This window comes from Dromiciops gliroides, chromosome 3, assembly GCF_019393635.1.
Source record: "Dromiciops gliroides isolate mDroGli1 chromosome 3, mDroGli1.pri, whole genome shotgun sequence".
NCBI lineage: Eukaryota > Metazoa > Chordata > Mammalia > Microbiotheria > Microbiotheriidae > Dromiciops > Dromiciops gliroides.
Window position 1 is genome coordinate 252,294,185 of NC_057863.1, and position 23,884 is coordinate 252,318,068.

The window sequence follows — 23,884 nt, forward strand, 5'->3', positions numbered from 1 at the left end:
CCCCATATTCAATCTCTCACAAAGTTCTGTCATTTCTACCTCTGCCACATCTCTTGTATATACCCCCCCTCTTTCACCCTGACATCGTGACCACCCTGGTATTGGCTCTTATCTCATCATGCCTTTACTATTACAATAGCATTCTGGTTGATTTCCCTGTGTTAAGTGCTGTCCTACTAGAGTTTATCCTCCACTTAGCAATCAAAGTGATCTTTTTAAAGTGCAAGTCAAGGGGGCAGCTAGGTGGCACAATGGATAAAGCACAGGCCCTGAATTCAGGAGGACCTGAGTTCAAATTCAGCCTCAGACACTTGACACTTACTAGCTGTGTGACCCTGGGCAAGTCACTTAACCCTCATTGCCCTGCAAACAAATAAATAATTAAACAATTAAATAAATAAATAATTGATTAGCTATCCAACTAACTAACTAACTAAATAAATAAATAACAAATAAATGAATAAGCAAATAAATAAAGTGCAAGTCTGGCCATGTTACCCTTCTTATTCAATAAATTCTACAGGTGTCCCCCTATTATACATCTTTCCATATATTCTATAATACAGTGACACTCACTGCTCCCCCCATAAAATACTCCTTTTCCTGACTCCGGGAATTTGTACTGACTGTCCCCCATGTATGGAATGTTCTTCCTCCTCATCCCTGTCTACTGACTTCCTTCAAGTCTTGGCTAAAATGCCACCTTCTGCAAGTATCATTTCCTGATGCTACTTAAGACTAATGCCTTCCCTCTATTGATTATCTCTAATTTATCCTGTTTATATCTTTTTGTACATAGTCATTTGCATGTTGTCTCTCTTAGATTTATTGCTTTGAGAAAAAGGATTTTTCCCTTTCCCCTTTCTTTATGTCCTCAGTAGTTCATGAAGGACTATGCGCATGGTATTGCTTAATAAATGCATGTTGACTTGACTTCTAAAAATTCATTAAGATTGGTTATTTAGAGGTGAAAAAAAATGAATTAGGTGGTGGAGCTTAGTTATTCATTATTTGTATGACCTGAAGTGAGAATTAAAACTTGAGTCTGTCTTCTCAAAAGCAAAGTGAGGATGATAATCCTTACTTTTGAAGTCAGTAGAGCACCTCATATGAATATACTCCTATGCTATTAGACAAATGAATAAGATGTAAAAATCCAGTAAAGTCCTTTTTCAGTTGTGTCTGACTCTTCATGACCCCAATTGGGATTTTCTTATCAGAGATACTGGAGTGGTTTGCCATTGACTTCTCTTGTTCATTTTACAGATGAGGAAACTAAGGTAAAAAGTTAAAGTGACTTGCCCAGGGAACATGGCTAGTAAGTATCTGAGGCCAGAGTTGAACTCATAAAGAATCTTCCTGCCTCCAGACCTAGTGCTCTATCTACTGCACTGCCTAGTTGTCTTAAAAGTTAGTATGCATTGGGGGTGGCTAGGTGGCGCAGTGGATAAAGCACCAGCCCTGGATTCAGGAGTACCTGAGTTCAAATCCAGCCTCAGACACTTGACACTTACTAGCTGTATGACCCTGGGCAAGTCATTTAACCCCCATTGCCCCTCAAAAAAAAAATCAATGTGAAAAAGTTAGTATGCATCACTGTTAATAGTTCTGCATACAAAACCAATGCAGCCAAGATTAAAAGGAAACCAGGAAACTGGGGTAGGGAAATTTTGTAGCCAGTTTCTCTGAAAAAGGCCTCATTTCTCAAATATGCATGGTATTGAGTCAAAGTTATTAAAAAAGTATGCCATTCCTCAATTGATAAATGGTCAAAGGATATAAACAGGCAGTTTCCAGAAGAAGAAATCAAAGTTAACCATAGTCATATAAAAAAAAATTTCAAATCACTATTGATTAGAGTAAAGCAAATTAAAACAACTCTGAGGTAACACCTCACACCCACTAGTTTGGCTTACACAAAAGAAACAAAAATGGTAAATTTTGGAAAACATAGAAAAATTGGGACACTAAGGCACTGGCGGGGGAATTGTGAACTGATCCAACCATTCTGGAGAACAATTTGTAACTACATACAAGGGGCTATAAAACTATACATACTTTGACCCAGAAATACCACTACTAGGTCTGTATCCCAAAGAAAATAAAGAAAAAGGAAAAGAAACTAAATGTAAAAATATTTATAGCAGCTTTTTTTTTTGTGGTTGCAAAGAATTGGAAACTGAGGGGAAGCCCATCAATTGGGGAATGCCTGAATATTGTGGTATATGATTCTGATGGAATACTATCATGCTATATGAAATGACAACCAAGACAGTTTTAGAAAAACTTGGGAAGACATATAAATTGATGCAAAGTGAAGTAAGCAGAACCAGGAGAATATTGTATATTGTAACAGCAATATTGTATGATGATCAGCTGTGAAAGACTTAGCTTTTCTGATCAATACAAAGATCCAAGACAGTCTGAATGACTTATGATTAAAAATGGTATCCAGACTAGGGAGGGAACTGGTGGAGTTAATGCAGATTGAAGAATATTTTTCTTTCTTTTTCTTGCTTCCCTCCCACCCCAAAATGGCTAATAAGTAAATAAGTTTTACATGATTTCACATGTATAATTGATATTACATTTCTTGTCTTCTCAATGGGAGAATGAGGGAGAGAATTTGGAACTCAATTTTTTTAAAAGAATGTTAAAAATAAATAATAAAATTTGGGAAAAAATAGTTCTTCACAAATTTTAAAATAAGCTCCGATTCTTAAAAACATAAACTGAATAGATCAAGGTACTAAAACCAGAAGAGCCATAATGAGCAATTTTCATACTGTAGATGAAACATCATTAAATGGTGCCTATGATAAGCAACACTAAACATATCTGCAAATCAACCTGAGGGTGGGGGGATAGATAAGTAGGGAGAGAGACTCTGGAAAATTGTGAGGTCACAGCTTGGGGACAGAAGCAAGGCAGACCAGGAGCTCAAATGGTATAAATGTTTATATTCTCTAAAGGTGAGTGCTCTAGAGCAACATTCCAGTCTTCTCGCTCCAGCTCCAGCTCTGTAAACTAATACAAAGTTTTATGTAATCTTGGAACATCCGACATTGTTATTTAGTGTTACCATCTCACAAATTATTGGTTCTAGAAAAGACCTTTGAGATTGCCCAGTCCAATTTCCTCATTGTACTAATGAGGAAACTGAAGCTCACAGAAAGCCCATGACTTTTTCCAAGGTCACATAGCTGGTTAGTATGTCGTTAAATTAGTTCAATAAAGGGAAATAAAATTAAAAGAATCATGGGATCACAGGAATGGAAAAGAATTTAAGAAGTCCATCAACCATTTATAATCTATCAGAGTAATATTTATATATGATCTAGACCAGGTCTATCCCACAGAATAAAGCTCTAGGCATGTTTAAAATTCAGTATTTCATTTTCTTTTTCTCATTACAAATGCGTATGAGGGGGCCAATGAAAACAAATTGTTTATTCTAATAATAAGATTATTCACTGATATCAAGAGGGTAGTTTATTGCATTTACAAGCTTACAAAAAATTCCAATTAGAAAAATGAGATACCATTCATATCTTCTGGATATTGCTTTCCTTAACTATACAGTCATATAAGCTATTTGAGCTCCAGTGTTTCATTGGAAAATAATTTATTCCTCCTACTTAATGGCATACTTTCTGAATGGACCTATATCCTATAGCAAAGTGGTCAGTAAGACTAATGTCTAGGAGGGATAAGGTCACAAAAGGTCTTATTATACCGAAATAGCTACATTTCCCCCTTTAAACCCATATGTCTTGTGACTCCAGGGCAAACACACTTTCTCTTGTACCATGCTGCCTCTCATTAACAGAAATTTCATATTCATAAAAATCTTAGAACTTTAACATGAGTGGGCATCTAGTCCAACTTCCTGTCCAATTTAAAAATTGCTTCTACAATGTTACTGACAGGTGGTTCCCTTGTCACAACCTGGATGCTTCTAATAACAGGAAATTTACATTTTTGTGAGAGATACTTTTTCATTGTTGGACAGCTTGAATTGATAGAAAATTCATTGTTCTATTAAGCCAAATTCTTTCTCCCTATAACTTTCAATCCTTGACCCTAGTTTTCTAGAGCAACACAAAATGTAAGCTTACTTCCTCTCACACACGGTATCCTCTAAAATATTTGAAGGAAACTATTGTCTTCTCATTCATTTCCACATAATCCTAGTTGCAGTATCAATTCTCAAACAGCACACCAGCAGAGTACAGGCTCAGGAGGTTTCTTCCATCCTGGAATGGCTTTAAGTATGTTTCTGGTGACAGATTTTGTTTTTTGTCTGAAGCCTAGGCTAGTTAAATACAAAGGGGCTCATTTCCAGACACTGTAGGTAGTTTCTTTTTCTTATGGGTGAGGTGAGAGAAGGAGGTAGGATTAATGTGAAACAGAAAAAAAAAAATTACCCAATTGCCCTTGGTCTTCTGTGGCTCCATTTTGCTTCTGCAGAGGTAGCATTAGAGTAACAGAAAAGAAGTAAGGACAATATACAACAAGCCGGCTGAATCTGGGAGCAGAGGGCCTGTGTTTCATTTATAGCTCTGCATGGCCTTGAAGCTAGGAAGCTTGGGTTCAAGACTGCCTCTGACTCATATAGGCTGTGTAAGTGTTCTATGTCATTCTCTAAGACTAAAGATTGCAGGGAAGGGGCTGACCTAAATTAGTAATGGGAGTTTCCTCATCTCAGAGTTCCCCATATCAATGCCAAAATCATTGCCTTGACTTCTCCTCCCCTCTCCCAGTCTCTGATCTCTAGAAGTCTGTGTTTTAGTTAGGAAGGTCAGATCTACATTTACATAACAGTTTAAGACAGCATATAAGAACCAAAATGGGTCATGTAAATGGTACAACTATTGTGTGGCCTGAAATAATCAAGGGAAACTTTCCTGGAGGAGATGAGCCACGATCTGTCCCATCTGAAGGATGGACAAGAATTTGGCTAGATGGAAAGAATAGGGATAGACTTAAATAGGTGGGATATAGTGAAGAATGATGTGGTTTTGTGTGTATTCGGGGAAAATCTAGAATGGCTTTTTGGGCTAGAATGACAAGTTTTCAAAAATGTAATAATGGGAGATATGACTTGAAAAGAAAGTTAGGTCCAGGTTGTGGAAGAAGTTGAAAGACAAACTCAGAAGCATGAATGCCTGGGAAAGAGAGTTTAAGGTTTTTGGTTTTTGGTTTTTTTACCAGGGCAGTAAAGTCAAAGATGATTCCAAGTTTTCCAACATTGATAGGATGTGAAGATGCCATTTATAACAATAAGGAAAGGGAACTTGTCTCAAGGGAAAAAGAAATAAATATAATTATATTGAAAGTAGTCATGGAATACAAGATGAGAACTTGTCTGAATTTAAACACAAAGGAAGCAAAAGATACATGGCTTAGGTCATGAGGTACCAGTGCCTATCCCAAAGCAATTCAAGTGAAATCAGGAGGTGTAACAACAAGAAGTTTCATATGCTTAAAAATCTCTCTCCCCCTATGCACCTTTCAAGCATTGCATTTTGAACCTTTGTAGAACTCTATATTTCATAGAAGGTGTGAGTTAAAGCCAAATAAGACAGCCTTCATGGCCCTGATTCTGTAGCATCAGATAGAATAACAGATTTACAGCTAGAAGAGACTGCAAAGATCCAATAGCCCAGCTTTTTTATTACTTCCTCCTCCTCCTCCTCCTGGTACTACTACTACTACTACTACTATTGGGGTAGCTAGATGGTATAGTGGATAGAGCATTGGCCCTGAAGTTGGGAGGACCTGAGCTTGAATCTCATCTCAGACACTTACTAGCTGTGTGACCCTGAGCAAGTCACTTAACCCCAAATCTGGGACCATCTCTGGCCATCTTGATATATGATATATATCTTGCCACTGGACCCAGATGGCTCTGGAGAAGAGAGTGAGGTTGGTGACCTTGCACAGCTCTCCATCACTTAAATCCAATTCATTTCAAGTCATGAGATCACCCTGATGTCATGGTCCTCTTTGAGAGCAAAAGACAAACTATTACTACTACTGATTATTATTACTACTACTGATTATTATTACTACTACTGATTATTATTACTAATAAATAATATTATATAATAATAATAAACATTTACATAGTGCTTTAAGGTTTGTCAAGTTTTTTATGCAAAGTTCATAGCATCTACTTCACAGAACTGTATTAAATGATTATATATTTGTAAATTCGTAAAGTGACTGGTACATAGGAGATACTATGTCAGGGTTTATTCTTTCCCTCTCCCTCCCTCATCTGGTTCTCACAGCAACCCTGTAAGGTGGGTGCTATTATTATCCCCATTTTTTCAGGTGAAGAAACTGATGTTGGGAGAGGTTAATTCACCCTCTTAGTGTCACAAAGCTAGTAAATATCTGCGGCAGGATTTGAACTTAGGTCTTCCTGACTCAAGCACTATCCACCGAGCCATAAAGCTGTATAGACCAGGTAACTAAGATAAAGTGATTTGTTCAGTCATTTTTAAGTCATGTCTGACTCTCTGTGACCCCATTTGGGGTTTTCTTGGCAGAGATCCTGGAGGAGTTTGCCATTTCCTTCTCCAGCTCATTTGACAGATGAGGAAACTGAGGCAAACACGGTTAATTGACTTGCCCAGGATCACACAACTGGTAAGTGTCTGAGGCCAGATTTGTGAGTCAGGAATATGAGTCTTCCTGACTAGGCTCTATCCACCATACCACCTCACTGCCCCAAAGTCACTTGACCAAGGTTAAACAGAGGATAAATAGTAGAACTATGTTTGAATCTAAGATTTCTGACCCCCAAATCCAGTACTCTTCCTACTGTATCCACCTTCAGAAGCAAGGTTTCAGAGGGCTTTTTTTTTTGTTTGTTTGTTTTCACTAGGAAGTAAGGGTATTATTTTCTATTACTCTATGCACTAAAATAACAGATTATATTAATATTTACTATTAGACTGTTGAAAGATTTGAAGAGTATCTCATCTGACTTACTATACTCAAGGAAAAATGGCCAAGTCAGAAAGTGATATTTTGTGTTGTTTCTTATTATGATTCAGAGTATTTTTAAAGAGTCTCACTTTTTAATTAAAACCTTCAGGACTTTATCACAAAATGTTTCAGCTTTCGAGGTTGTAAATGGAACTTTTCCACTTAGGAGAAGCTGTTCCAATTTGTGGAGGTTGGCAAAGAAGGAGATGTACCTAAGGGAAAGCCATGCAAATTTATTTCTGACTGGTACAAGCATATTCAAGATAACTTGACTTCCCCATATCCTTTAGGTTTAAGCCTAAATTTTGATTTTTGACATTTGAAAAACATGCACAACTGGGCATATTCTAATTTCTAATCTTACCAGATCACAGTTTAATCAACAATTTATTTTATTTTTTTGACTTCTCCTAGTTATTTAATCTGTGAAATACAGTTCAGAGGGAAAATCCAGCTATAAAACCTGTTGGTGTAAAGATAAGCACTTTATTTAATATCCAATTAAATGTGGTCACCAGAGAAATCACAGCTTATGAAACTTTATCAGAAAAAGATTAATCTATTTCAGGCTTAACCCAAAATGTCATAAAAGAACTCATGAATTTAGATAGGAATCCACTTATTATCCAAAGACATTTTCATACTGAGTAAGAATGGCCTACATTGCTGGCTATATTTATACTTAGTTCAATCAAATTCCTGTGCTTTGTATCTGTCATTGATTTGGGGGACAATTACCAAACTGTGATGATGAACTAGGGTACATCAGAAGGTCTTTTTTGATCCTTAAACAACTACTGAAAATGTATCCCCCCCCCCAAATACACTGATCTCCATTCTTCTGGGAATTCAAATTATTTCATGAAGATGTCATTTATCCTTATAATAGTGCTGTAAGTGAGGGAACAAAGGCATAAGCCACCCATTTCTCAGATACCAAAACTTAAACTCAAGGGTATAAGAGAACTGTAACATAAGAAATTAGCAATAAACTCGAGGCCTAAAAACCAGGACCCATGATTGTCAATACATGGATTCTTTCTCTATTTAGCCCTTCTTTTTGTGAGAGTAGGTGATGCAGAACCATTTCCCCATTGTCATTTGGAGGTTATCTGTGTAGCGTATTCAGGATGTCTTCCACATTAATTATCTAACCATAGAGTTGTAAGGGGACCCTAAATAACTCTCTCCTTACATTCCTAAACCAAGGAAACACTTTGTCTTATGGCTTCCAACTTTCGTGGGCTATCTCTATTTCGTATAGCTACTGTGTATATCCCTGATGGCTGAAGCTAAGCTTGCTACATATATGTTGACAACTCAGGGGTGTAACCATAGACTCTAAAAGCCTCTTCAGAAGAGAAATAGCACATTATAGGGAAAAGAACCTTGGAAATGAAGGCTGAAGGTTGGGGTTCAAGTCCTGATTGCCCCATAGTAATATACCTTAGATAAGTCATTTAACTTCTCATGGTCTCAATTTTCTTGCCTGCCTATCTCACAGGGATGTTGTAAGAATCAAATTAGACAGACATAAAAGCACCGTGTAAATCACAAAAAAATTCAATTTAACATATATACAACTTACAGTGCTAATAACAATAACAATGAAAAAAGAGTTCTAGTCCTCTATATTGTCATTATTACAAATTATGAGAAGTTACTAGAGTATATAACTAAGTTCACACAATACAATTAAGTAATCTTGTCACCTATCCTATAGCTTGGAGAAACAGCCAAAGCATCTGCTAGGCTCATTAGTCTTAGCTTAATAGTTTAAAGCTATATAAAATTTAAAGGAAGTCAAGTATTTTTTACATCTTCATAAAAGAAGAAAATTTGCTACATCATAACTAGAATCTTTTTTTTAACCTATGATAGCCAAATGTACTCTTAATTTGGTTTGGGGAGTGGGGCGGGAAGTGAGAGGGATGAAGAAGCAGAAATACCATGAAATAATATGGCCGTTTCTCCAATGGAGGCTACTTTGCTAAGGTAATACATGACTAGGCCAGGGAGGCACTCACTTGGAGTGCAGTCAGTCAGTGAAGGGCAAAAAGTGTTCCATCTAGTAGCATCCTATTTTAACTTATTGTTGTTGTTAAGCAGATGCCAATTCCAATAATTTCCATGTGGCTGAAAAACTCCAAGGCCTATTACCAAATTTCAGGATTCTAGGGAAAAACTCCACTCACCTGATCCTAGTAACAACTCTGATGCTAGATACTGGGAATATAAAAGACATAAGACATGAGCCTGTGTCCCAAGGAGCAGAGAATGAACATAAAATAGGTAGAGGATCATGTGCTAAATTCCCATGGGTAGCAATGACTGTAAGTGCTATGAGAGTTTAGAGAAGGGAAAGACCATTGAGGACTGTGGTGGTTGGTGGAGGGGGCTTTGAGGAAGAGGCAAGGCTTTAGCTGGGAGCTGAAGGAAGGATTTAGACAAGTGGAAAAGAAGGAATAGGACATTTTAGGTATGGAAAATGGTGTGAATAAAAGAACATGGTATATCTGAGGAACAATAAGTAGACATTATTTTGACCAGGATAATGGATCTTTATAGTGGAGCAAAGGGAGGCTGGAAAGATAGGTCCACACAGCCAGTATATAGCAGAAACAGACCAGAACCTAGGTCTTCCTGGCTCCAAGGTCATATCTCTATCCTTTGTGCCAGAGCTACCATAGGTGCTTATTAAATGTCTTTTGAATGGTGTAAGAGGACTTCTACTAGGGTAGAAGAGACAGATGTGTGTGGGCAGCTAGGTGGCACAGTGGATAAAGTGTCAGTCCTGGATTCAAGAGTACCTGAGTTCAAATCCAGCCTCAGACACTTGACACTTACTAGCTGTGTGACCCTGGGCAAGTCACTTAACCCTCATTGCCCTGCAAAAAAACCAAAAAACAAATAACAAAAACAAAGAAGAGACAGATGTGGATATGTTACCAAAAAAAAAAAAAAAGACACAAAAAACAGACAGAATCAAGAATGGCTGTACGGTTTCAATTCCAGGAGACTAGTAGAATGATGGAATTATTAATGGAATTAAGCAGTACTAGAGGAGGAGCAGCTAATTTGGACTAAAGATAACAATCATTATAATTCATTACCCTGAATTATAAAGATGAGTGCTGATGCTAGTATTGAGAAGATGAGAAATTATACCTTCTGGCTTTTGGTAGAGACATGGGATGATATGGGTATGAAATGTTGTGTGTACACACACACACACACACATTATTAGATGTCATCACTGTCTTGGTTGCTTTTGCTCATCTGCTTTTCTTTTCTTGAGGGACCACAGGTGTTAAAGGGGAGGAGAGCTATATCTTAAAATAGTTATGATGTAAAAACAAAAGGGATCAAAAAAATCTACTACTCTGAAATTTATTCCACTTAGGTTTAGAATCTCAGATTTTATATGTTGTACTGAGCTACTATTCACATATGCCTGTGTTTATCTATATTTATGTAGATAGACATATCTATATTTATATAAAGATACATAGATCTATATTTAGAGAGAAATACAGATGCACATACAAACACACACACACACACTCCCACAGGTCTGAATTTGAAGATAATTGTAACAACAAAGCATGTATTTTATGCTAAACTTCCATACCCCTTTTTTTGGTAACAGCATAATTTAATAATTTGTCAGATTTTACAGTCTTTTTTTTCTAAATTCATATTGTTGGATTTTTCTGCTGATTGGAGTAATTTTATATGCCCCTGGGAAGAAGATACTTCCTTTTTTCATTTTCCCTCAGATTTTTGATCTCCCTAATTAATTATTCAATCCAATTGTACCTTCAAATCTCAAGAGATCAGAAAACCAGGTTACTACAATAACCCATGTTCTGTTCAGAACATTAATTCTCTATTTATACTCCATCCAAACTGCTCTACTCCCTGTTCCTCAAACATGCTTACCTCAGTGACTCATATCTAGTAGGAGCTCAATAAATATTTGCTAAATGGATATACTTCTGACTGGGCGAGGGGAGGGGAGCAGAAAATGACATCATAGACTCAAACAGATAATTGATAAGGTTTTATTGGTCCAAAAAATTAAGGAATCCCTTTACTTGCCCTTCTTATTTTATTATAGGGTAGGTTTATCTAGTTCCTTATCAAATTTGCAATGGCCTCCTTGTTGAGAAACACTGCAGGAGCGTGAAAATAAGAACTTAAACTGTAAATTAGTAAGTCGGTGAATGGGCAGAAGAGTAAATGTGATGTGCCTATTTTTGTTAAAGCCCAAAAGATGGAAGGTGAGACAAGGGGAAATCACTGTGAAAGCAATATAAGAAGGACTTTAAAACAATTACTTGAAAATAGGGACCTAACAAATGTGCCTTTTATCCCAGGTGGTAGAAAGAATGCAGGATTTGGAGTCAGCGAACCTTGGATTCAAATTCTGGCTCTAGAACTTCATCTATGTATGACCTTGGGCAAATCAATTTACCCTGGTTTCCTTATGTATAAAATAAGGGGGGTTGGATTCCTTAATATCTAAGGCCACTTCCAGTTCTTAATCTATGAATCTTATGATATTCACAGATATTCACAATTCCATCTCTCATACCAAAAAAAAAAAGCATACTCATAGGAGTGTATGCTTCTCTAACAGAATATAAGCTCCTTGAGGGCAGAGACCTATTCGGTTTTTTATTTTGTTTTGTTTTGCAGGACAACTGGGGCTAAGTGACTTGTCCTGGGTCACACAGCTAGTAAGTGTCAAGTGTTTGAGGCTGGATTTGAACTCAGGTCCTCCTGAATCCAGGGCTGGTACTTTATCCACTGCACCACCTAGCTGCCCTCAGCCTATTCATTTTCAACTAGGGACTCTCAGGGCCTAGCAAATAGTATAATTAATAAACACTTCTTTATTGATTGACAAGGATAGTGATTTTTCTCCACTAGTTTCAGATTCATGAATGTGTATAAGTCATGTTTTCAAAAATTTAAGTATGAAGTGAAAAGGAGGGAAAGAATAAGTCTGTCTGTTGGATGGCACATCTTTCCACAATCATGAATGCCAACACAAAAAAACCATGTAATCTTCTGGGTCACAGGATCATCTCTTGTTCATTTCCATCGAGGCAACCCAAATTTTATATCAGAGTTCTATGAATAAATCCACACTAATGGCTAAGATAAGAAGCTTCTTCCACTTAATGACTAGAGTAGTTTCTCCAATTTTTAGAAAGACCATAAATCTCATATAAGAGTTTTACAGTCTCAAAATTCTAAAGAAGTGGTTTTCCTCACTTTTGTGTCTACTTGGAAGTGTCAGGACACTGTCTGCAGTGCTGTACAAAACAGTGAAGTATCTGACTTAAAGGTTCTAATTGACAAAGATATTGAGGACATACACCAAACTTTAGATAAGTTGACATAATTTATGTGATGGGTGAATATATATACATATATATATATATATATTACACACACACATATTTACATACATACACTTACTTCAGGGAAATATGCCATGGCTAGACTGGTCACTTTAGTTGTTTTGTGTAGACCACATAGTTGTTGACTAAAATTTTAACTTTAGCAGGTGGTTGTGATGTTGATAGAGCCCATGTATTTACCGTATTAAATAGGAAGAGATAAATGAGCCCGAGTACAGTATATCAGACAACATTTTTGAAGGATATGTCGTTAGAATAACACAGTCTTATATAAGCATAAGGTTTGATTGTACCTGCCTCAGAACAACTCCTAAAGTATATTTTTTGATTAGGTTATGAAATCACTAATTACCATGAATAACTGGAATAGGAAACATGACAACACACAATCACCAAAACCACAGGGTAGCCCCCACTGAAAGTCACAGAAGAGGCTGAGATAGTGTAGTGGATTCAACAGGAACAAGACTAGATTTATGATTTGACTGGTATAAGGAACTTCCAAATAAAGAAACTCCCCATACCAATGTAGGGCTGCACCTTCTTTGCAGCATTTTTGTTAAGTTGTTTTTCACTTGTGTCCAACTCTCTGTGACCCCATTTGGGGTTTTCTTGGCAGAGATACTGGAATGATTTGCTATTTCCTTCTCCAGCTCATTTCACAGATGAGGAAATTGAGTCAAACAGGGTTAAGTGACTTGCCCAGGGTCACACAGCTAGTAAGTGTCCGGGGTCAGATTTGAACTTAGGAAGATGAGTCTTACTGACAAGGCCTACCACTCTGTCTTCTGCACCACCTAACTATTTATTAATATTTCTTATGTTCTATTGCATTTTTTGTTCATTTTCTTAAAAGTTTCACAGTTATATTTTAATCTGGTTCAGACCCCAGTGGGGAGTTGCTGCAGCCATGTGTTTGATATCTCTAGCCTAGAGGACTAGCAAATTAAGTGGCTTGCCCAGAGTTGCACAAGCTAGTATGCATTAGATGTAGTTTTTGACCTTGGGTTTTCCTGGCTTCGACACTGCTTCTCTAGCTACTGTATCAAGCTGATGCTGGAGATTCAGCAAATAATAACAATTATAATAACTGAAGTCTTTCAAAGCATCTATGCCACTGTAATTTTTTAAATGCTTTAAACATCGCAAAAAGATTTCGAAAATCGTCAACAAAAATGTAATCAGTCTGCAATATCTGTATTAATTGCACCCACATTTACCAATGGTTCTTCCCCCACTCCCCATTCTTCTTCTGCAATCTCTGTCTCTTAGCTAAAGGAAAAACAGGTTCGTGTTTTTTAAAAACATGAAGGAAGAAGTAGATTATTTAGAACTCCTTTTCAACCTACTGACTTTCATTCTGCTTTTGTTTTTGTTTTGTTTTGTTTTCCCTAGGGTAAAGCATGCATGTTTGATTTTATACATGCCGCATTTATGTACATTATTAAATAGGGTTTCTCTTTCTTCCTACAAAAGTCAGGATAAAAATGAAAGTTACATGATAACTTTATTATATATTTAAAAGGAATAGAAAGTTGTACATAATAGATTTGCAGTTTCATGTACAATCATCCTTTTTTCTATTCAATATTGTGGAAATTCTTATTTTATTTCTCAAATTCAGAATGAAATAAGTAAGATTAAATTATATAATGAATCAAAGAAAGCAGTAACTGCAAGGTATTTGTGAAGATGCATTTGCTTCTCTGTTCAGACAAGACTTAGGAGGGTAGTGTGGGTAGCATAGAAATTAAAAGAGAAATACGACTTTAAGATTATAAGGTCTAGTTCCTTTTTAGGATCATAACTACAAATTTATTGCTAGAAGGACCTCATCAGGCATCTAGTACAACTCCCTTATTTTATAGATGAGAAATGAAAGCCCAGAGATGCTTTGGTTTGCCCAGTTGTTGTGTAATAAAGTGGTAGAACCAGGGGGCTTTGAAAGCAGGGATTTTGACTCCAAATCAATAGCGATCTTTCCAACATGACATTAGGTTGCCTTTTCTTCCTGGTCCACTTCCAGCATCCCTGTACTTTCTTACACTCCTTCACCTCAAGGTCCATGCCCTTTAAGGGCTATTTAGGTCAGATAAAGAATGCTAGGGTGGAAAATTAGTTCAAGTTGCCCCCAAGAGATAGTTGTTAACTATCTGACCACAATTAACAGGAAGACTAAAAGATGACTGTGCACTTGGGACCCTATCAATGATCAATGACAGGTCATTTGGAAGGTGGGTACATCTGGGAGAAGTTGGCTCCTGATATTAATGACATTTTCCATTCTACTGCCTAAGCTGAGTATTTTTCACATGTTCAATTGAATAGAGTTTGTTTTTTTTTTTTAACAAGCACTACCAGGTGGATTCCACTTAAATCTAATGTTAAAAGAATTATGAAGACTAGGACAAAAACATGCTGCAAAGTGACTCAATTAGATTGAAAATATTTCTTTTTAAAGCTATTTAATGCCCTTTGGCTTCAGTGAGGTATGCTTAAATGAGCTATTCTAAAGACTTATTACTTGAAATTTTATAATTTTTTTTCCTAAGCCTCTATACTGATATCTTATTTAATTGGAAATTGAGGACACATATGTTCTACTATATGCCTCAACTAGGAAAAACATTAATGTGTCCATATGTATTTGTGTGTGCGCGCACACACACACATACACACACATAATTTTATAATGCTTTGAAATAAGCAACTTTGATGCAAGAGGTGGTAATCCCAATCCCTTAAGGCAACTAAGCAATAAATGTGCAAGAGTGATTGTTCTGTTCTTCAGCATTCAGCTCCAACCAGTCTTCTCAAAGGTTTCCGCTCATTTTTAACACACAGGTACAGTGGTTCTTCTGTACACATTTTCTTTCAGAATTCCATTAATCCTTTATTATCCCCTCTACACTTGTTTTCGTTAGAGGTGGTTCTAACTTTGGGTCTGGAAATCTTCACAGGATTTTTACCACATTAACCAGCAGCATACAACTAAGAAACTGCCTGGGAAGACTCTAGGTCATCCTGTTAAACTTGAACATAGATGTAACAAGGCTATTAGTGCTGGATTGGATATAGAGGACACTATAAGCACATAGAGTTGCACTATGTAAGGACAAATAAAATGGATAACCTGTTACAGTGGAACCAGGGGAGCAAGTTTTATGAGAAATAAGAAAACATTCAGGGATAAAGTAAAAATTTCATAGAACTTCCCTCAGTGCTCCTCCCCCAAGCACCTCCATCCTAATTAGTAGTTTCCCACCTACTCTGCTGAAAAACTTGGTTTTATGGTATGAATTTTAAAGAGTCTGGAGGGGGAAAGGAGGCATAGAAATAACAACATGACACAACAGGGCACATTATAATGTACTTTCCTGACACCTTCAAAGAAGGGTTATGGAAACCTAAGGTTATTTTAAGTTCTTTGAAAGCACATTACCTTTCAAACAAACGCTGGCTGAACATAAAAGAACAAATAAAAATGAAAACTTTCCCCCTTTGCCAAGCTTCATTATGACCCACCTGTTACAAATAAAGGAAACAACAGTTCCCAATCACAGGATAGACCAGGGGTCAGCAATGTAGACAAGAATCTAAGGCTGAGTTTTCTTATTCTTGTTAGTCTTTCCTTGCTCTATCTGAACATTTACTCTGATGTACGTGGATCTCTCTCTGTCTTTGTGCTTCTGTCTCTGTCTCTAACATCATGCCTCTGAAATGCCAATGCCTCCCTAATAATCCAAAGTAACATGTTATGGCATTAAATGTAGAGTGGAATCATTCACATCAACACCCTTCATTTTACTGATGAAGAAACTGAGGCCAAGAGAAGTCAATTGACTTGCCCAAGGTCACACAAGTAGTGACAACAGTCTATTTTCAAATCTAATGTTTGATTTCCCCACTGTACCTCACAACTACTGTCCAATATTATTTTCACTGATTGGCATTACTGAATAGCTACACAGAGCTGTATCTATGTAACACTTAGGCAGTTTTAGGGAAGGAATTAGTGGGTAAGAGACTGTTGTGCCAGATGGGTAACCTGAGCCCAAGAGCATGCTTCACACTGTCATTTCATCACTAAACAATAAGGTACCACCATATTTCAGTATATGAAAACGTAACACATCTCAAATATAATTAAGAAATTTAGATTTGCATGAATATGTAATGTACACATTGCTCTACAGATGCCTTTTTCCCTCGACAGGCTGGTGCCTGCTTTAATTTGGAAACGATCCATTTTCATACAAAGGTAACCAAGAGTGACAGGAAATCAGACGCCTACATTATTTATCTTTTGTGAACTTTTCTTTTAAAAACACACACACACAGAGCAAAAACCCTCAGTTAATTGCTTTTCTAAGAATCTATTTGGTAAAACCATAATGCTACCTGTGTCTTCTGTACTTTCATTCACAAAATAAATGACAATTTTAAGATGCCTCAAACTCATGCCTCCTAAAGACATTTACACATATATCCTAGAATACATATTTTAGAATGATTGATTTCAGCTAATTAATTTTGACTAGCTGCCTTCTCAACCTCACAGTGTTTTGGTCTCTTGGATGAATTATCAGATTAAAAATCTGAATTTATAACCACACTTAAAATAAAATGTGGGTTGTCACTTTCATAAAAGTTGGTAACATGATTAAGGTGATATTCACTGATTCACTGGCTGCCAAAAGAATCCAATGTCCAGTCACCAGAAACTTTTAGCTGTGGCACTTTCAAGTCATTTCAATTAATTAAAATAGCATAAACCAGAAACTCTGGGTCAGAGTGGTATAATTCAGATATTTTGGAATAATCCTGATGAGACTGCAACACTTCCCAGGCAAATTTATTTCACTATAACTAGCCTAAGTTTAAAAGAAAATTCAAGTGTCCAGATGCCTTTTCAGGGATATGTCTCATATAAATAGAGTGTTTTTTTCTTTTAAACTAGATAGCCCACAAAAGACCTATTTTATTCCAAAGTTTTTGTATTGTTTAATGTCTTCATGTTCGTTCGTTCTCTCTCTCTCTCTCTCTCTCTCTCTCTCTCTCTCTCTCTCTCTCACACACACACACACACACACACACACACACACACACACACACACACTTTCCCACACCCAGAATAAAATTAAGTAATAGAAAAATTCTACCAAAATACTAGTCTAATCCAAAGTGGTTTTCCAGGACTAAAAATACCACTTTATTAACAATGCTATAACTTTACTATGCTGCAGTTCTTAATGTCTGGATTCTATTAATAACTGGAACACTGGATTCTGAATTACCTTATGAGCTCAAAGGGACTAATCCATAAACTAAAAAAAATTATTCCATTTAGAAATAAAGTTTGGTATACTTCTGCCATTCATTAAGATCCTTGTCTCAAATCTAAAAGTAGCCCCCTTTCCAAATGAAACTCCAGGGAAAATTCATTTTAATGAAGGGTAGGGCTCAAGAAAAAAAGGCCCTTACTACGATACTGAAAAATATGTCTTTTATTAAATGAAAAAAAGAGAGAGAGGGAGAAAGAGCTTGGGAAAAAACTAGCAAAGAGGCAGGTGCATAAGTTAAGGAAGTCCCTAGATGATTTTAACTTCCAAATAAAGTTTTAGGGAATTTTTCTATACTAATTACCCTATTATTGAAGAATGAGTAATAACAAATAATTCACCATATGAACAGATGTGGAATATACTGCAGAAGATGAATTGTTCAGGAATTGCAAGACAAAAAGTGGTCACAAATCTTTAATTTTTAATATACACATTTATAGAATATATTTTACTACAAATCATCACAAAAGGGAAGGTACTTATGTTATATATATATAGAAGAAATTTAGGTTTGCTTTTAAATTAATTTAACCTTAAAATTAATTTATAAGAAAGAAACTAAAAATTGAGAACTTTCTAATTCAGCATTAGTATTTAATTTCCTCAATTCAAGTGTAAGCACCTTGAGGGCAGGGCTACATTTTATATGCCTTTGTATTTCCCATAGCTCTAGCACAGTACCTTGAACATAGCAGATAGTCAATAAATATTTCTTAGTTTCATTTGTATCTTCATAGTCAAGTCACCTGATTTTTTCCCCACTGAATTTACCAGTTGCTTTGGCATCAAGTAAACATAATATTTGTGAATCGTTTTAAAGAATACTTTCAAAAGCATTACACTATGAAGATGCATAGTAGTAGCATTGGAAGTCCTCTCATGTCTATTCCAAGTTGAACCACAGATGTCTTGGGTAAAGTAGTCAAATCATAACAGTTCCCTCCAAATCACTTTCCTCTGTAAGGTCATGCAACAATAAAGCTCACATACAATTCAGAAGTAATTGATATCAGAACTAATGACATACACACATATGTATATGTATATATACATATTTTAACAAAGGTGCCACCTAAGAAAATAGTGTTCATAATCATTTTGCTTGCTTTACAAAGTAAATATCTGCTCTGAGCTATACTCATTCACTGATGACCTTTAACATTGTTTGTGTCATGGTTTGGGATTTTGTGGGAAGAATTGGAAATATTTAATTATGTACCTTCAATTGAAGATCTTCATCTCTTCTTAGCAGTTTGTAAAAAAACAAACAAAATGAAACCACTTTGTAAGATGGGGAGAATTGAAGGAATGTTATAGATGACATTCATAGCATTGTACTAATACTTATGAAAGGTTATTTTCTGATCATGAATAGATCTTCAATTAAAACAGACAACTGTTATAAGATCCTAATTACCTCTCTCTCTCTTATGTCCTTCATAGAACTGTGCTTTAAATGTCTTTGGCTAACCTAACAATTTTATTTATTTAACAAAAACAAAAATTTATTATAATTTGCCCCTAACTTCCACATCAGTGTTCACTATGAACAGCTTTCCTTTTTCCTATTTTTCAGTCTCCTAGCTTAAATCACAGATTAAACTCAATAAAACAATGTGCTATGGAGGAAAGAATACTGGCAGCACAAGTCAGTCCCCACTTCAGTCTGTCATCTACTCAGGTGTCAAAGAGTTCATCCCAAAGTGCAGGTCTGACCATAACACCCCGTCCCCACCACTCAACAACCTCCCAGCATGCTCCATCACTTCAAAGATTAAATATAGAATCCTCTGCTTGACATTCAAATTGCCTTATAACCTGCCCCCTGTACCCTTCCAATCTTCTAATACCACATACCCTTCCATGTACTCTACAATCCAGCGACAATGACCTTGTTTTTCTTCGAGTAAGACACTCTATCGCCTGATTCCAGACATTTTCACCATCTGATCCTGCCCCCAACCAGGAATTCTCTCTCCCTTCTCATCTCTGCCTCTTGGATTCCATAAAATTCCAGCTAAAATTTCCCCCTTCTAGAGGAAACGGTTCTTAATATCCCTTAATTCTAGTGCCCTGCCTCTGTTGATTATTTCAACTATCCTGTATATAGCTTGATTGTACATAGTTGTTCTCTCCCAGTAGACTGTGGACTCCTTGAGAACAGGGACTGTCTTTTACCTCTCTTTGTATCCTCAGTGCTCAGCACTGTGCTTTCCACATAGTTGCTATTTAATAAATGTTTATGATGGATTGAGGTAGAGCTCAAAGACCATGTTGGTTTGAATCCCAGATTTCTTGATTACTAACTATATGAATGTGGGCAAATCCCTGTACTTTATGGACCTCATTTTCTTCATATTGTAAGAAATAATTATGAAAGATCAACATCTTGGGGAATACAGTGATCTCCCCTTCTTTCTCAAGTCCGTCTTTCACTTCACTCTACTGAAAGGCAGGCTCTCCTTGAGAAATTCCATCAGATCTCTCCATCTTGGTCAGGCCCAACCCAAGCTCACAAGGAATCTTGGGTGGAAATGGATCCATTTATCTAGATAACTGAAGGGTTCTCTGTCCAGGGTAGGGATCACTGGGGGCAGAGGATGGGGGGTGGGGAGGGGGCATTGAAGAGGAGGACATTCTTTGCACTGGTAGCCCAAGGCTGGAGATAATCTTTCTGTGCAGGGGTCAATTCTTGGCCTCGTTGACCATCTACTGTTTCAAGGGTATATAAGGTCTGTGGCCCACCACCATGGGTTCTTTGGTTTGAGAGAGAAACCACAGACCTAATTTATTAATATCCTGCTGTCCACATTAATACAATGATTAAATTACCCAGAAACTATGTCTCATATTTTTAATCATAACAATTTGTAATAAATATCGATGGATTGGGTAATTGCTCTATAAATGGAGAAGTTTAGATTAGTTCATCTCTAAAGTAATTTCAAGCTCTACATATTGTGATGAAATATTTGGTAGAGGTGGGAATGAGAAGGTGGAGAGGATGAGTTTTCCTTCATTGTGATCCTCTTCCACCTCTTTTAGACTAAGTGCTATATCTGCCCATGTCCATTCTACTAATTTGGAAATAACATGAAACAATAGAATAATAATAATAAGGTTCTAAATAGGAGATTTTTTTTCCCTGTGTGGATCTCTCCATTCCAGGATATTTTCCCTCTTGATGACTAGTGTTAGTAGTATGAGAGTATCTGTTGCCATACATTCAAAGGTAGGCTTTATTCCAATTTAGCCAGGAGAAATGCTTCATCTTTAATGGTAACTGATGGTGATAAACACAAAATCAAAGAGCCTAATTAGATGAAAGCCCATCTATTTTATAAAATGCTTTAAATACATACTTAAACCATGCAGAGCAGATATAAAGATATATGGTTTAGGTTAAATGATTTGCCTAGGGTCAAACAGCTAGTAAGTTGAGATTCAAATATGTGTTTGTTTAATTATGTTACATATATATTTGACCATTTAAAACTGCGCTGAGACTTTTGGATGTCATGTATAGATTTCTTTCTTCCCATATGTGTGCATATATGTATGTGTGAGCATACATACAAACATATACATAAATACATGTACATATACAGAAATTTGTATACATACATATGTGAGTGTTCGTGCTTCTTTAGGCACTCATTTGAGAAATTCAGTTCTACTGTGCATAGAACAATATACTAAGCACTGAGGAGGAAACAACATTGAGATAACAGACAGTCCTTGCCACTATATATAAGAAAATATCCAGAAGTGACGGTAACCTCCTTTGGAACATGTATTTAAAATGCTTCTCTAATGTAAAAAGTTCATTTTAGATCCACATCCCCTATTAACTTATCTTGAAATATCACTTTAATTTATCAATCGATTTATTTGCTCTTTTCATTTTGTAATAAAATTACAAAGTAATTTGACAGAAATCAAAATACAAATCAATAGTACTTGAGCTAAAAGATTTTACTACCTGTTGTAGCACTGTTTATTTCTGAGAGAACCAGAGAGTTCAAGTAGAAATTCTGATTAATGGACCTCCAATATTCCAAATATTGAATGAAAATGTGATATATTTATATACTCATGACATATAAGATCTTCTTATTTAAACAATCTCTTTCCAAAATCATCATGTGCTTCATTTTGTACCAGGACACTAAGAGATTTTTCTAAACCAATTAAACAAATTTAATCCATTAAAAATAATCTTTTCACACATTAAAAAGTAATGGTCAGTTATTTGTGTTCAAGTGCTTTTATTTACACAATGTGGTGTATTTAATTGTATGTCACACAATATAGGTTTTTGTTCTTCAAAATATCACCTGTATACAATGAAGTCATGTCACCACCACAACAGTAAAAACTCATAGACATGACTCCTTGGCTCAGTTTAAAACTAAAAGTGCTGATCTTAATTAACTGAGATTTTTTTTAAGACCACAAATTATATTTGTGTAGTTCTTTACTGATTCCTCATATATGTATATGTATATATGTGTGTGTATGTATATAGAGAGGACTATTTTATTTAATATACACACATGTAAGTAGGGGAATCAGTATATCATATATACATGTATATGCACATGTACATACACACACATATATACACATTTATACATATATGGAATATGCATATTCCTGAATTAGGGAAAAGGGAGGAGTGGAAATTAAACCTCAGGCCTCGCAATGGTCACACACACATCATTAGCTTACTCAGCACTTCCATGAAAATAATGTTTAAAAGTGACTTACCTCTCCCTGTTTGGGAATGCTAAATTTTGCTAGCTTGGACTTGGTTCTAGATGATTCAGCTTTATTGACAGGTACTCCTCTGTAGGATGTACAATGTACACTAGTTTCTGATGAAGACTTGAGTTTAGGAGATTCATCAGGGGCCTGGTCTTGGCCATCCATTGGCCGAACATAAGCAGTTGGTTTCTGCTGGATTAGACTTGGTTTTGAAGCAAGAGAAGGAGGGAAGTTCTGAACACAGTGCCCACTACTGTTGTGTTTGGCAGACATGGTAGATGGCCTTTCTTGAGGTTGAAGACCCATTTCCACACTGCAGCTTTGTTTGGACCGTGATTGCTGCCTACTGACACTGTCTCCAAGCATGGTCCTTGGAGGTCCTGGTTGTGCTGAGTTGGAAGAGGAAGAAGAGGAAGAGGAGGAGGAGGAGGACGTGGGGCTTGAGACACAGTGTTTAGGTTTCTCGTTACTGGTTTTTTGGTTAGCAGATTTGAAGTCACTATTGTGTGGATCAAGCAATCTATGCCCATGCTTGCTTGCCCTCTGCTGGCCATCAGATGTGGGATGCCCAACTTTCTGCCAGCCCATGGTGACCCTCTTGCTCTGCTGCACAGGTACAGCTGCTGGTGTGGAAGATGATGTGCTGCAGATAGGCGTTTGGGGCTGCGCTCTTGAGTCAGCAATGAAATGCTCATCTATTTTGTTCATAGGGGTCTGTGAAACCCCAGGTTTGGGAACTCCAACAAGGTGACTCTGATTGGATCGGTCAGTCAAGAAGTCTTTCATTTCATCATAACTGCCTAAAGTATTCTGGATCCGATTTGAGAGCTCATCCCCCTTGTTAGTCTGGGGGGAAAAAAAGCAAGCATGCTATAAAATACAATAGAGAGAAGAAAACAAAACCAAAAAAATATGATAGTGAGTTTGCCTTTATTGAAGACTGTATAGCAAACAGAGCAGTCTCATTTAAAAAAAAGAGAGAGCTAAGGGCTAGTATCAAGATTGGATCCTCATTGTCTCTGAAGATACTTGTCAACATTCTAAATCCACTCTGCCCTGGAAAAGCTATAAACAGCCTTGGAGTACATAAAGAAGAAATCTATCACTGGTATCATGTTGCAGTTAAAATATATTACCTGGAAACCAGAAAATTTACTATTGCAACTGCACAAAGTGATTTGGATTAAATCTCCCAGTGATCAAATTTTGATTTCTTTGTAGTCCACTGGAAATCTTTCTCAAAAATTCAGGTTGGCCTCTTAACTGCTCCAATCTCTATCCACCCCCCCCCCCCGTGCAATTATTCTTTTTAGAAACGGAGAGTGACAGGCAAGAGAAACC

The 23,884-nt window shown here is 36.6% G+C and overlaps 1 protein-coding gene across 3 annotated transcripts in view; it reads right to left on the reverse strand.

Moving 5' to 3' along the window:
- The window catches only part of AFF3 (AF4/FMR2 family member 3), a 694,821-nt gene that overhangs the window by 553,107 nt on the left and 117,830 nt on the right, over positions 1 to 23,884 (reverse strand). For all 3 annotated transcript variants that reach the window (XM_043992437.1, XM_043992436.1, XM_043992435.1), the window contains exon 4: positions 22,547 to 23,389. In XM_043992437.1, the coding sequence (XP_043848372.1) occupies positions 22,547 to 23,389 (843 nt within the window). The remainder of the gene's footprint in view (positions 1 to 22,546; positions 23,390 to 23,884) is intronic.